Source organism: Doryrhamphus excisus, chromosome 14, assembly GCF_030265055.1.
Source record: "Doryrhamphus excisus isolate RoL2022-K1 chromosome 14, RoL_Dexc_1.0, whole genome shotgun sequence".
NCBI lineage: Eukaryota > Metazoa > Chordata > Actinopteri > Syngnathiformes > Syngnathidae > Doryrhamphus > Doryrhamphus excisus.
The window spans coordinates 12,696,944-12,712,558 of record NC_080479.1 but is presented as its reverse complement, the minus strand read 5'-3'; the positions used below and the strand labels follow the sequence as shown (position 1 = coordinate 12,712,558).

The 15,615-nt window shown below is 41.0% G+C and overlaps 2 protein-coding genes across 12 annotated transcripts in view; one reads left to right on the top strand and one right to left on the bottom strand.

The window, feature by feature from the left end:
- kcnh8 (potassium voltage-gated channel, subfamily H (eag-related), member 8) overlaps window positions 1-6,182 on the bottom strand; it is a 37,550-nt gene extending 31,368 nt beyond the window's left edge. The window contains exon 1 of the mRNA XM_058047750.1: window positions 6,073-6,182. Coding sequence (XP_057903733.1) covers window positions 6,073-6,148 — 76 coding nt within the window. The 5' untranslated portion in view covers window positions 6,149-6,182. The remainder of the gene's footprint in view (window positions 1-6,072) is intronic.
- satb1a (SATB homeobox 1a) overlaps window positions 1-15,615 on the top strand; it is a 60,012-nt gene that overhangs the window by 35,562 nt on the left and 8,835 nt on the right. For 9 of the 11 annotated variants that reach the window (XM_058047760.1, XM_058047756.1, XM_058047761.1 and 6 more), the window contains 7 exons: window positions 3,810-3,968; window positions 10,847-11,188; window positions 11,640-11,875; window positions 12,133-12,309; window positions 12,605-12,731; window positions 13,535-13,658; window positions 14,424-14,532. In XM_058047760.1, the coding sequence (XP_057903743.1) occupies window positions 11,653-11,875; window positions 12,133-12,309; window positions 12,605-12,731; window positions 13,535-13,658; window positions 14,424-14,532 (760 nt within the window). In that variant the 5' untranslated portion in view covers window positions 3,810-3,968; window positions 10,847-11,188; window positions 11,640-11,652. Of the gene's footprint in view, window positions 1-2,070; window positions 2,224-3,809; window positions 3,969-10,791; window positions 11,189-11,639; window positions 11,876-12,132; window positions 12,310-12,604; window positions 12,732-13,534; window positions 13,659-14,423; window positions 14,533-15,615 lie in introns of those variants that run through there. The other 2 variants (XM_058047763.1, XM_058047764.1) reach the window with 2 other exon arrangements.

Genomic DNA, 15,615 nt, shown 5'->3' with positions numbered 1-15,615 from the left:
AGCATTTCGGCTGCGGATAGGAAGAGACTGGATAAGATCATCAGGAAGGCCAGCTCTGCACTGGGTTGCCCTCTTGACCCAGTGGAGGTGGTGGGAGAGAGGAGGATGTTGGCTAAGCTATCATCCATGTTGGAGAACATGTTGGACTCCCACCCCCTGCAGGACACTTTGACAGCACTTGAGAGCTCCTTCAGCGATAGACTGCTTCACCCCAAGTGTGTGAAGGAGCGATATCGCAGGTCCTTTCTTCCTGCAGCTGTCAGGTTGTACAACCAGCACTGCTCCCAATAGACTTCTACACTGCTATGTACATCTGTGCAATACTTTGCTTTTTACAGTATAGTTACTCCAGACCCCATTCACTGTGCAATATCTGATCAACCTCCATGTGCAATATTAAGGGCTCTAAATGCAATATACTAAGTTCTATGTGAAGTGTTTCCATAATGCCTCATATTAACTCCCTAACAAGATCTCAGTGTATAGACTGGTCATATATTTCATCTCGTTTCATATTATCTACATACTGTATTGTATATAACTCTGGGAAAAACTGTTGATTTTTTATTAATACTTGGGTCGTTTATATTGTTTATTTTTCTATATTGTGTATTTTGTACTGCTTAACTGACTCTGTACTCTTGCTGCTGTGCAATACAAATTTCCCCACTGAGGGACGAATAAAGGCATATCTTAATCTTAATCTTAATCTTACAGCAAAGTTAGTCAATTTTATATATATTATGTGTATTTCAATTGATAAATAATTTTACAGGTAAGTGAATATTATTAAGTTGGTAATATAATTTAAAAAATATGTAAATTTTCTTTAAAACATAGGTTTGCTGACGTAGACTAGTGTTGCACTGCATTGAATGACAAGCAATCGAAAAACCTTTAATGTTAGAACTAATTCAGCATTTTTTTCGCCTTTACTTATCATTTCATTATTTTCATTGCCGTTCATTTCTCACTGCATGCCGAAAAGCAATAAACGCCTATTGCGAGAGAACGCCATGTGATCGGAACTTCCACTGGAGGGGCGCTACAATAAATGTTTAAATCGAGATGCTGCTTAATAATGAATTTCAATCTCCAATGTCAGTTTGCGTCTTGATAAGATGGGTGGCTTAATGATTGTGAAGACCATCGGAGGGCTGAGGCTGAATATTGTTAGTGGGCATTGTCTTATAACTCATTTCTTTATTCAAACAAAGAGTTTGTGGCCAGTCGTCATTGACATACACAGGCCGGGCAGCAAGGAAGGAAGACCGCTCTCATGTAGGCAAATAATATAACTACTGTTAAAATACAAATACTGACTTAATATTACCACAATCTCTCCATGTCTTCACAACAAAAAAGGCTCACTATTAAGTGGAATTTGGAGAAAATGGGGAGCAGTCGAGCCAATCCACTGGCAGGAAGTGGAGAGCCCCATGTGCACCCTGCAACACAACAGTCAATGATGATTGATTACTCCCTCACAGGCTCATAACTACACTCATTACTTCTTTCAGTCGTCACTCTCTGCCTGCAGACAACTTTTAGATCTGCCTTCACACAATTTGGCTTAATCCAATTGTAAACACAAGCTAGTCTACGAAAAACTGAGACCTAAAAAAAGGTTTGACCATGTGTGTTTGTAAAGAAGCCGCTATTGCGTAATGAGTAGAACAACTGGCTACCCCCAGGTGTGGGGCGCATCCCCATCACTTGTAGACCTCACCTCAACTTATTATTATGTGGACTTCTCGTACATCCTGGTAAAACCGGCCACATGGACGCCGTCTTTGTAATTTGCGGTGAGTTTTCTCACGTTCTTTGTCAAAGCGTTGACACTCGCAACTTTCTTTGGCCCCATGGCAGGTTATTTAGCAGTTCAACTCAATGAAAAATGCCCTAACAGTTAGTATTCTTATTCCTCTTATGTTTGGGCCGATATAGTATGAATGATATGGTATGACAAGACACACGCAACTTTTTGTGACATGTTTCCATAGGCTGCAAAAGTATTCTCCCTTCCAACAACAGCCTGAATAAACCCAGTTTATCTCCAGCGGATCAATCTGAATCACATTGGTCGGTGGGTTTTCACACTTGGTAATTAGCTTACTCTCTTTTATTTCCTGCAGGTCATAAGAAGTCAATGGGACAGCAACAACTTGGACTCAGAGATCTAAGAGAGATGGAGTCCTTTATAGTCGAAGATACTCTGATGAGGTTTTACACATTCATCTAAAGGGGGGGGGGGGCGGAGTGGTTCTCATGAAGCGGGATCCCCACAGAATCTTTTTAACAACTTAATTAGTAGCGCTGCATTGAACAAAAGTTCATCACTGGAGAGTAAAACTTGTTCTTTAGTGGCCTTCTGCTCATAGACAGAGACAAATGAGCTTTCATGCGCACTCAGAGCAGAGTTCTATGACGCACGAGAGCAAAGTGCTGAAAATGCATCTTGCTTTCCTTTTTTTTTTTTTTTTTCTGGTTCTCTGCGTCTTCATCTGTCTTAGCACACATGCACAGCCTCGTTTTGTTCACGTTTACACAAACAAGCCTCCCCGTGCACACTGAACACGCTGCTCTCTCAAGTATTACCATCAGCAATTGTCAAAGAAAACACCGAAAAGAGAAAGTAGAGCTGGGAGTTATCAAATAAAGGTCTCGACAAACAGTCCACAGTGGCATACACGACGAGGCTCACACCGGGAAACTTTACTCTATTTCTCCTCTATTTCAGTGGAGTGACAGTTGAATTTAGCTGCAGGGTGGTCTAATATGGACTCCATCTCCCCACTGAGTGACATTATTGCTCCACAGCAAGTACTGTATCTTTGTGCTGATTGCATTGCCGTAATAACATCAACACATGGGGTAACAACTGGAATCACAACAACTGGAAAAGGCACAATAACCACGCTTCAGTGACGTGACATTTACTTACATTTGCATTCTAACTGCTTTGTGTTGTTGTTTTACACTGTCACAGTGAGTTGTGTCTCTTTCAGATCTGTACCACTGTTTTAGTCCTTAAAACTGGGGTGGGTAAACTTTTTGGCTGGTGGGTAAAAAACAAAGGGGCCGTCTATGCGGAGGTGGCATCAAACAGAAACAGCATACTTTCTCATGGTGCAACAAAACACAAACAAAATATCCACATCACGTAAATCAACAACTAATTTCCAAACAACTATGGGGGCTGCACGGCGGTCTAGTGGTTAGCGCGCAGACCTCACAGCTAGGAGACCTGAGTTCAATCCCACTCTGGGCCATGTGTGGAGTTTGCATGTTCTCCCCGTTTTCTCCCGTTTTCTGCTAGGTTAATTGACGACTCCAAATTGTCCATAGGTATGAAAATGAGTGTGAATGGTTGTTTGTCTATATGTGCCCTGTGATTGGCTGGCGACCAGTCCAGGGTGTACCCCGCCTCTCGCCCAAAGACAGCTGGGATAGGCTCCAGCACCCCCTGCGACCCTCATGAGGATAAGCAGTAGAATGAATGAATGAATATTTCCCAATGGCCGCAAAGCATGTTGGGTAGTCCAGCTGCAACAACAATATGAACAATGAAACATTGGATATCAAGAGTATGTTAACTCCTTGTTTATTTCTCTGACAACCTCCTCAACATATTTAGCAATATTTAGCAAAATTACAAAATACGGCAAAATGTTTTCTGAAAACGTACCACAATCTACTCAGCATGCCTTGCGGCAGGAACATATGGGTGTTTTTTTTCCTTTGTAGCTTTTTTCCCCTATCATTTTGTAAAATTTTCCATGTTTTCTGTTGTTGGCTTTGTCTTGTAGTTATGACAAAGCAGTGCCATGGGCCAAGAGAAAACCAGCAGTGGGCCCCACTGCGGACACCTCTGCCCTAAATAAACCACAGCTCCCCAGTACCGGCAGCAGTCATGCAGCCCCAGATCATGGCTTGACCACCACACTACGCCAGACTCAATTATCTTGGTAAGTAGTAATCTACTCAAAAGTGTCATATCTTTAGTATTGTACTTTGAGACGATATACTGTATATTTGAGATAACTATCACAGGCTTTACTGTAAACGACTCATATTTTAAGTCCTTATCTACCAAAGGAATTGAGGAAGTGTTTGTAAAGTGGCAAGTTCCTTCAAATATTCAGCAAAAGGAAGGCAGGGGCCAACTGAAATGATCACCATCGTATACATTCTGGAATCATTCCTCATCAGCGTTACTTCACTGAGCATGTGGGGAAGAGTGCCATTTCACAGCTCTTAAGGGAAATGATGACAGTTTACAGTCAACACACTTTCCATAGCATCTGATTTACTGTACTTCAGGCCACGCTAAACAAAAGCTAATCAAGCAAATGCTACGCTGTATGTAGAGTCAGACCATGCCGTTTTAAAGTCTGACCTGCCTTCTTAGGCTTCAGGTGACGTCAAAGGCATGTGGGGGGTGTTGCATAGCATATAACGCAGCAGTGAACCTTCCTATATTGGCTCCTGGCAAGGCCATCACACCCAATTTGTCCCGTCAAGCCTTGCTGCCTCCAGTGTACACCATCTTCCAGTTCAAATCCAATGTTAATTTCCCTCCTTTTCGGGCTCAAGGACGGCATTGACAAACCACTTGTGCTAGAGGTCCGGAAACAATTCCCTAGTGTTAGAATTGTGCAAGCAACCAAGCAACCGCCTCACATTTCACCTGCTTTTTAAGTCATAGCATAACACTGCTGAAGCTGCAGAATGTTAGGTAGACGGAAATAAAGACTATGGGTCAGGAAGGGTGTGGAGACACGGGTACAAATAGGTTGTCCAGGGTCAGGTGGCACATATATGGTTGATTTAAGACTGGAGTGACATGTTTCTTTACTTACCATGCACCTCCATTGTATATTCTGGAATTTTAACTGTGCAGTATTTAGCAAACACTTTCTGTTCTCTATTTTTTTTTTTTTTTTTAAAAGCTTTCTTTACTCCTACATCACTTGGTATTTTATTATCGGGATATAGAAGTGAATCTGTTTAGCTTATCCTTCTTATCATTTTAGCTTGGTTTGAACAAAAATGTCATCTTGGAAAGGTTGCATTGGCATTTTAAGGCTAAAAGTAGTTGTGTTTTTTTTTAACCAAAATATAAGATTGTGTTATGAGATACACAACGTACATATACTGTTGCTTGCATATGATTAATATCAGTACTAAGCCAAACCTCTCCAATTAAATTTGATACTATAAAACCTTACAAGACTTCCATACAGCCAATTTCTATAGCACCTGTCCTCATTAGGGTCACTGGTGAGAAGTGGGGTACACCTTGGTAGATAGGTGGGCAACCCATTCACACTCATGGACAATTTCTCCAGTTAACCTAACATGCATGCTTTGGAAAACTCAGATTCGAACTCGATTGTGAGAGTGACACGCCAGACATACTATACAGGACTCGCCAGGTAAAAAAGGCTGACCAAAATGTATTTTTTAAAAAGCCCTAAAGTTTATTATAAGTGCATGTTTTCACATGTCGCCTCTTGGACACTGTCCGTGGTGCTGAAACACTATGTTCTGGTGAAAGAGCCCAGATACTGGAGGGATACAGTACTCGGATAATTCCTCATATCATGGCCTGCTCTCTAAAAACGCCTCACCTAAAGAAATAATACAATTACTTCACCATATGTCATCCATTTGACCCAAATACAGTGTATTACTGTACAGTACTGAGATAATACGCATTTTCTCATCAGTAATAGACCCGGAGAAGGGGTTGCTTCTTCCTCCTTTTGAAATATTAGATGCTTCTTCATGTAACTTGATATTTGAAGCAAATAAACCATGACCATGAGTAAATTTGAAATGCACAGTATACATAAAAGTGTATGTACCTTTTATTAAATAAATACTTACGGTCATTATATTTATATAGACATTAAACTGTACTGAAGTGTTTTCAAAACAATCAAATCAGTGAAGTTTTAATGACACGCCTGTAATAAACGCTGCATTTCATGTAATAGTATACCCCAGAAGTTGAAACCACTAGACAGCTAGACGAGGTGAGAGGAATGTAATGAAAAGCAAACTTACGAGTGCCATCAAAGCGCGTTGCTATAGTGTCCAGAAAGGTGTTCTGCGGTGCAAGTAATCCTTTCATCACAGGCATTTTCCCTGCTTAATGTCGAAGTCCCCATCAAAGTGCGTGAAGAGAGAAGTCGTCCGAACGTGTTGAAGTGCCCCCTTTAAAGGTTGGCAGAGCTGCATGCATGTGCACAATGCCGCCTTTCCGTCCCACTCAGCACATATGCGACGCTGGGCCGGGGGAAGGTGCGCGCGTAAGGCGCGCTCCAGTGCGTCTGGAGATTCTGTTGCGTGCGTAAATGAAAAAGGAGGAGGTGAGACCCACAGGTGCGGGACGGGTAATAGCCGGGGGATGACCGTGACAAAGGCGAGGCTGCCTGTCAGCGGGTGGTATTATTATGTCACATGGCGACAATGATCGTCTGTCCACAGCGCGCAATGAATGGTGGGAGACATCCATCACTCTCACTTTGTCAGCCCGCGTCCGAAGTCGCCGCCAAAACTTAGAATCCGCATTTTCTGTCAATGCATTTAACTTTAAAATATCGCTGCTAGAATTTCCTTTGGTGCCGTCACACCACAGAACAAAGAACTCAGTGGATAGCCAGTTCATTAGGTACACATGCACAGACTAATAAACACTTCCGGTATATTTATTATATCATACTGGGAGCTATCACAACTACATATGGTACATATGGCCTCATAGGTAATACGTTAATTATAGCACGTGCAAATGCGTTTTATTATTTAATTATTATTATTATATTATATATATATATATATTTTTTTTAATTATTATTATTATTTATTATTTTAATTCTTTGTAAATTTAATTAAAAGCACGAGAACAAAACGCTTGTAGAATGTTTAATGTCAGAGCTAAAAGTTTAAACCACTTCCTTTGGAGACAGATGGATGACTCCTGAATATGTTTGTGTTGATAGTGGGACTTTTAACCTGTCTCTCTCTGTGTTCCAAGTAAACACACCTGTCCTCAAGTGGACATCTGCTTGACACACACACGCACACGCACACAAGTTTTGAGCGCCACCTGATGGTGAAACTCAAATAGAAAACCAAACTGAACGAGAGCTCATTCGTTCATGAACGAGTGAAGGCTTTAAAGGTGTGTTACAGCGCCCTCTTGTGGGAGTGCGTCCACGACGCTGAAGTAGAACGTTCCAGTACAGTGTGTTGTGGCTCATATCTCCCACATTAAATAACGTATGACTTTAAACATGGTGAGGAGCTGTAGGGCTGTGGACCCAGCAGGCATACTGCAGATACATTTCAAGTGTGTGAAGCTGTGAGAGACTTCAATCAGACGGCAATGATGCTTCATTTTATAAGCCATGTGACAAATGAATTTACAAAATTTACCTATATTTAAAGGCTATAGGGCAGAAATGTGTTTTAGTGTATTTTACCAAACTGTATATGCATCATAGAGTATAATGTGGTGTGTACTTATAGAACCCACTACACCTGCAGCACAGTGGAGCCTGGCAGTGTGATCTATGTATAGTATTATGACGATAATAATACCTTGTCAATGCCTTTGTACCTTAGTATTCTTTCTGATTCAGTGGACCGTGTTGCTATGAAGGAAGTAGTCCCTGATCACACAATTTAAAGGGTTTCCAATTTGTTTTTAAAAATCCAAACAACATATTTGGTTAGGGCGCAGGACAGATTTCCAGATTGAAAGTACACAGAGTCTATAGAGCACCTGCCGCGCCCCTTGAGGGTGTGAAAGTTGTGTGGAAGTGAGAGTTAAGCTTGTGTGAGTGACAACAATGCATGTATTATGCGTCTCCCAGTATTTTTTTTTTGGCATAATTGTCTGATTGTGGGGCGGCACGGCGGTCTAGTGGTTAGCACGCAGACCTCACAGCTAGTAGACCAGGGTTCAATTCCACCCTCGGCAGTCTCTGTGTGGAGTTTGCATGTTCTCCCCGTGCATGCGTGGGTTTTCTCCGGGTACTCCGGTTTCCTCCCACATTCCAAAAACATGCTAGGTTAATTGGCCACTCCAAATTGTCCATAGGTATGAATGTGAGTGTGAATGGTTGTTTGTCTATATGTGCCCTGTGATTGGCTGGCGACTAGTCCAGGGTGTACCCCGCCTCTCGCCCATAGACAGGTGGGATAGGCTCCAGCATCCCCCGCGACCCTCGTGGGAAAAAGCGGTAGAAAATGAATAAATGAATGTCTGATTGTGCTATGTGAGTGTGTCAGAAAAGCCTTCTATGAGAAGCTATTCCACCGAATATATAGGTGTAAAAATAATATGTAACACAAAGCCTATCATAACTATTTTTCCACCTCACATCCACACAAATCTAAGCTAATTTGGAGCAATACACGGCACATGTGAGTAGTCGGGTGTTCCCCTGAGAGGAGGGTTATAGTGCTCCGTGTTCTGTGCCATGCACGGGTAACATGCTCAGTGAGCGTGTAATGGCCGTAATTATCATTTTGCGTGCCAGCCTCATTGACAACATATCAAGCCGGTAATAAAGACGAGGGGGAGAAAAATGGTTTTAATGGACATTTATACACATAATGGCATGCGTTATCTCTAACGGTGCACAAAACCGTACGCATTGTACACACATTTAAGATGAGTAATCTCTATCTTTTTTAGTCGGGATAAATGATGTGTAACCAGCCGTAGTAGCTTTCCGGTTGGAGAGTTTGCAGATTCACTTTGTTTAATTAGTCAAAAGTAGTAGAGTGTGTTCTCCTGCCCTCGGCGTCTCCGATTGGCTGTTCACCAGCACACATACTCAGGCGCTCTCCACTTGGTGATGCCTTCAAAGAACTCCCAGGTTCCACTTGAGAGTTGTGATTTCAGACTTCTCATAGACTTCCATCATGACTATGCTGTTCCTTCAGGTTTCAAGGTATATACAGGACAGTGTTTGTTTTGCTTTATACCAGGGGTCTCAAACTCAATTTACTTGGGGGCCACTGAAGCTCGGGTCTGGGTGAGACTGGGCCCGCATCAGGTTTAAAAAAAAAAAAACGCATTTATTAAAAACAAAAAAATTTAAAAACTTTGCTTTGGTTCCAATTTTCTACAAGAAAAGCTCAGATAAAACATTCCACTGTATATCTTACAATATCTTACTTTTTATTTTTCTACACAAAATAAGATGAAAAATAAATAAACAAATCAAGAATAAAGAAAATCAATCAATCAGTAATAAATAAATATAATAATAATAATAATAAAACGGCAAATAATAAAAACTTAAGAAACCACATATAGTTGGTGGGTAGACAAATTATTTTTTTCAGATTAAAATTAACAAAGCATTATTAGAGCCCTGTAGACATGACAAAACACGACTATAGTCACATTTATTTTAGCGACCTAAACGGTAGCCTTCAAGTTATTTCCTTTAAAATTAAATAGCCAAAAACGTACCACTTCCACACGGATAGGGAGGATAACTATTAACAGTTATTTAACCTTTAACATGAACATTAATCAAACGTAATATTTTTTCCTGGGTACATGATACCATACAGCATCCATATCAAACTTGCGCGGGCCGCACTAACATTAAACTTTCATATCAAGGCGGGGGCCTCAAACTAGTGTCCTGCGGGCCACATTTGGCCCGCGGGCCGCGTGTTTGAGACCCCTGCTTTATACAGTGGAACCTCGGTTTTTGCTACTAATCTATACCAAAAAGTCAGACGAACACGAAATTGGATGTAAACCAAAGCAATTTTGCTATCCAGACACCCTCCATCCCTCATTTATCATGGTTAATTCGGTCCGTGAAGTAGGCTGCCTTCTTTATGAATGGAATATTTTCATAATTAGACCTGTTTAACATTATTAGAATCCCGCAGACATGAAATAACACCCCTATAGTCACCTTTACACACACATTACCAAATATAGCAGACATAATAGACATTTAAGACCTCAATAAGACATATTGACACACACGTAAGCATTTAGAGAGTCACACAGAGTACTTCCTGCACTGACTATTGTCTGATTGATGTAACATCACTGACACCTACTGACCATTGTAGAATATTACATATCAACGGCATGTACTTGAATGTGTCTTCTGAATGCATTATATTTTACTACATTTAGCTATTTTTATGTTTGATGTTGGCCAGAAATCTGAAATCATCCACAATCCTTTTGTGAGGCTTTCTATTTTCTGTGCGTTATAAATACATATTCAAAAACGTGTCCAAACACATCTTCTAGGTACTCCGATTGATAGTGGTACTGGTGTAGGGAGCCTTTGGTTGTGATCCACTTTGTTGCCATGGAGAACTCCAGTACCCCAAAGTCAATAATACTTACCAACATGATGCCAATAAATAATTAAAAATGCCATTAAATAATTGAAAAGGTCATGAAATATATAAATCAGCCATGGAATAAATCATTAATAAATAAGTTCAATTTAATTATTTTCTCCATTTAATTAATGATTGCACAATTTAATTAATCCTTTCACATTTTAATTAATTATTCCATATTTTTTTGTCATCTATTGAGTTGGCTTTGTATTTATTGAATTTTGGCGCACATAAAAAATACATAATGCACAGCATGCTGCAGAATATAATGCATAGATTTATGCGCAATTGTCACATTTAATACATTTATGGGGCGCGCTAGTGAATTCATTATTACACCATATGCTAATGCAGCTGGTGTGTGTGTGTGTGTGTGTGTGTGTGTCTCTCTCCCCCCCCCCCCTCTCTCTCCGGGTGCACACTGTGGTCTTTGGAGTAGAACCAGCAAAACAACTGGCCGCGTGCACGCCTATAAATATGCTAGGAGGAGCGTGCACACTGCAGGCTGTGCCGTGTATTGTTCTCCGCACACAGGGGGTGGATTCTCGCCGCGCTCATTCGTCGTCACACCACAACACTGAGCCTCAGTGGGTGAAGGAACGTTGCAAGGAGGGGAATGTTCGGAGGAGGTGCAGCGGAACTACACGGACTCTCAGTGCGTCGACGTTGATCAGACGATCGGGGCAATTGCAAACGGTTCTGCTGGTGAACATCATCAGGACGCACGGTAGAGGAGGGTTGTCTGCGGGGTTGAGCATGCACGCTGGAGCGACTAAAACAGGTTGGGTGTTTTTTGGTTGTTTTTTGTACTAAACTTTCATGGATATAAAAGCAAACCCCAATGATTTGGGTGCATTTTGGTGCTGCAGATGAACTGGATGCTTGCAAATAAATGACAGTGGGTCTATCATGGAGAATTGCACTTTTTGTTGAAGGTCACATTTACTGTAGCTCTAGGTAGAATTTAATGAGATATTACACAGTTACAATAATGAAATAGTGGATAGACCCACACAAGTACTAAGTACACCTTATAGAAAGTTTCTACTGCTCTGTTTTGGTTTAATTATTAGTATTATCACTTGATAATACTGATAATACTTCGGGGATATAGTACTAGAAACACCCCATCATTCTTGTCAGTATAGCTGCAAAAACTGAGGCAGGGTAACACAGCACACCGACAAGTCAATAAAAGCATGCACTCACTGTGAAGGTCTTTGTGCATGCAGTGTGACTCCACAGATGGACCCCCTGTGTAATGGAGCCAAGAAACCAGAGGGCGCCGATCCGACCGCAGACCCTCGGCCTCCTCCTGCCAAGATGGTCCGTCTGGAGCAACATGGAGCTCCTGGATGCTCGGTGCTGCAAGACAGGAACGTGCAAGGCAGTCCGGGGATTAAAACCCCCTTTCTGGTCCAGAAACCTTCCTCAGGGAAGCAACAGCATAAGACCTCCCAGTTGAGAGGTATAGTATGTGTCAGCTGGAAAATAACTTATTAACGCTTTAAAAAAAAATGTTTTTGTATTATTTATATGCTCATAAATGAGATACTGTCATTGCTAATTAAAGCCCTGTTTAAGAATAAAAGGTATGAATTGAATTCTATTTTAGATCATTCTTCTTATAAATAACCTAACCCATTCATCTTGACTGCAGTCCAGCACAGGACAACTTCAAGCCATAAGAAATATGCATTCCCATTTGTCACACTGTTACACCAGGAAGCTCCCTGCCTGTGTTCTGTGTGGTGGAGCACATGGAAAGTCCAGTGGAGGGAGAGAGGAAAGACGAGCATGCAGAATATGTTCTGATCAAGAGGGACCTGCTGTTCAACCAGCTCATAGAGATGGCCCTGCTAACACTGGGATACTCTCACAGCTCGGCGGCTCAGGCCAAAGGTACACAGCACATACTATGTATATGGGATCCAATACAAGCATGTGTTAGTTATCACGGTTGTAATAAGCGGTGGTGACTCCACAGCAGAGCGTTTCCATCAAGCAAGCAAAAAATACGACTATGTGGGCAGATAATCAGGGTAATAATAATCATAATTGCCATAAAAACATAATAATATGATTTTAGCAGGATCACATTGGCGACTTTCTTTCGGTGGCAGATGAAGGAGACGAGACGGTTTCCTCTTGAGAAGCTTATCAAAATGTATGAGTTGAGCATTTGCATGTGTGTCAGGTTTGATCCAGGTGGGCAGATGGAATCCTATGCCTCTCTCAAGCGTGACAGATGCTCCAGATGCCACAGTGGCCGAGATGCTGCAGGACGTTCATCATGTTATTACCCTTAAGATACAGCTCCAAAGGTATGCCCTATATGTTTGCATTCTGCATGCTTGCCCTGCTCACTGTCTTACACTATTACGTTATGTTATATGCTGTTTAACATAACATAGCTAGATGATGATGATGTTGTTATGCTATGTTTCCGGCTGTCAAAAATAACTGCAGTAACTAATTTACTTTATTCATTGTGTTACAATTTTTAGTGTAAATAGCGCATGTGCACTAGAGCGAGCATGACACTCTGTTATGACGGCAGACGGAAGCACAGTGGAGCGTCCCCACACACTCACACAGAATCTGACGCTCTTTTCTAACTAACACATGAACAGCACCATTCCAACACAATATACTGTATGTATTCGTAACTCTTAATTCCAATGTACAATTTGCTTCATTTGTGCTGGAAAATACACTGAAAACAAGTACATTTACCTTTGAATTATGTGATTATCTGAATGCAACCACTCATGGCTCATAATAACATGGTTTAAAGTGTGATTCAAATGTTCTGCTACTGTTAAAGAATAGTGTTAGACAAATATTGTAGATTTTTAGACTTGTGTGGTATCTTTTAGCTTGACTAACATATTCGGTTCATACAAATATATATCATCCTGTCCTGTCATACATAGTTACAATGGTGATTAATCACGATTAATTAATTTTACAACAGATTAATCTGATTAAAATTTTTAATCATTTGACAACCGTAGACATGTTATGTTATGTCATTTCATGTGGTGTCTTGTCATGGTATGTTATGTTGGGCTGTGCTATGCTATGCTATTTTTTTTGCTATTAAGTGCTAATGTTATTTATCTAGCTGCTCCAGACTGGAGGACTTGCCAGCAGAGCAGTGGACTCACTCAACAGTCAGGAACGCACTAAAGGAGCTCCTCAAGGACATGAACCAGAGCTCATTGGCAAAGGAGTGTCCTCTGTCTCAGGTATAACACACACACACACACACACATGCACTTGCTGGCTGCGCCGTGACCCGTGTGTGTTTGCACCTATCTCTTTGACAAATGACACCAACTGCATGGGCCAAGAGTTAGACGGGAAGTCCAGATGCAGAGCTCGATAAGACAGAGTGTACACGACACTGACGATAGCTAACCCTGTCATGGTCTCACATGGATTTATGAATGCAATATTTTGAGGTGAGCACTTTAAAAATAGCTGTAATTATCAGCTTAATCTATCTGTTATTCCCTGGAGGCCTATAGGACACCAAAAGATAAGAGAAATTGCTCACTATCTCTTATCTCCCTCCCCTTATTCCTTCTATCTCTGAGACCAGTCTTCCCTCCCCCCATCTTTACTGCCTCGCTCCCCTTCCCCTCCCGCCTGTTTGCAAGACGCAGATTAAAATAAATATGAGAAGATGAAAGGTGTAATCAGATGTAAAGATGGCACAGGATAGTCTCAGGGGAAAATGTGTGTGTGTGTGGTAAAACAGCTAAAGATACACATAGTCTCACATGACCCCTGATTACATCCACACATGCACTACGCATGCATGCATACACAAAAAAGCATATGCACAGCCCACCAGCACACTCATACATCTTTATGATCTTATTTACCTTTGGGCTGGTTTTTAATAAAACACACACACGCGTTCATTAATATCAGCTGTGTGAACAGCTGAGACACATAGCAGGAGCTGTGCCAACGCGATGAATGTCTATTGTCCTCTCTTATTCCAGAGCATGATATCATCCATAGTGAATTGCACTTACTATGCCAACGTCTCTGCGGCCAAATGTCAGGAGTTTGGCCGATGGTACAAGCACTTCAAGACATCCAAATGCAACAGTAAGTGTCTCAAACCTGTACAGCAGGGGTCTCAAACTCAATTTACCCGGGGGCCACCGGAGCTAGGGTCTGGGCAAGGCTGGGCCGCATCAGGTTTTCCAAAAAAAAACAAAACGCATTTATTAAAAACAGAAAAATATACAAACTTTTTCAGTGCTTTGGTTCCGATTTTCTACAATAAAAGCTCTGATAAAACATTCCACTGTTCTCAAATATCTTAATTTTTATTTTTCTGCACAAAATAAGATGAAAAATAAATAAACAAATCAAGAATAAAGAAAATCAATCAATCAGTAATAAATAAATATAATAATAATAATAAAACGGCAAATAATAAAAACTTAAGAAACCACATATAGTTGGTGGGTAGACAAATTATTTTTTTCAGATTTAAAATGAACAAAGCATTATTAGAGCCCTGTAGACATGACAAAACATGACTATAGTCACATTTATACTTTTTTTATTTACAACATATTGCGCAACTGCAGGGTCTTGAGACACATGCTAACTCGCAAACTAGAGCTAGCGACCTAAACGGTAGCCTTCAAGTTATTTCCTTTCAACTTAAATAGCCAAAAACTTACCACTTCCACACGGATAGGGAGGATAACTATTAACAGTTATTTAACCTTTAACATGAACATTAATCAAACGTAATCATTTTTTCTGGGTACATGATACCATACAGCATCCATACCAAACTTGTGTGGGCCGCACTAACATTAAACTTTCATATCAAGGCGGGGGCCTCAAACTAGTGTCCTGCGGGTCACATTTTTGTTCTGCGGGGCGCGTGTTTGAGACCCCTGCTGTACAGCATATGAAAAAAAACAAACATCTTAGGACATCCCTTTTAATGTATGAATGAGTTGACACCTTGAAGCAGGGGTATGCTTTAAGGAACATGTGCCAAATCTATCCATTCATTTTGTTTACTAATATTCTTGTGGTGTCACCACGTAACCTTACATTGAATAAATTGTCCGCAAGCTACCCCTTGGAGACCCTCACCATAGCGTTGTTGACAGACAGCAAACAGCACATTCTAATAAGATTTGGTTAAACAGAACTGGTTGAAAT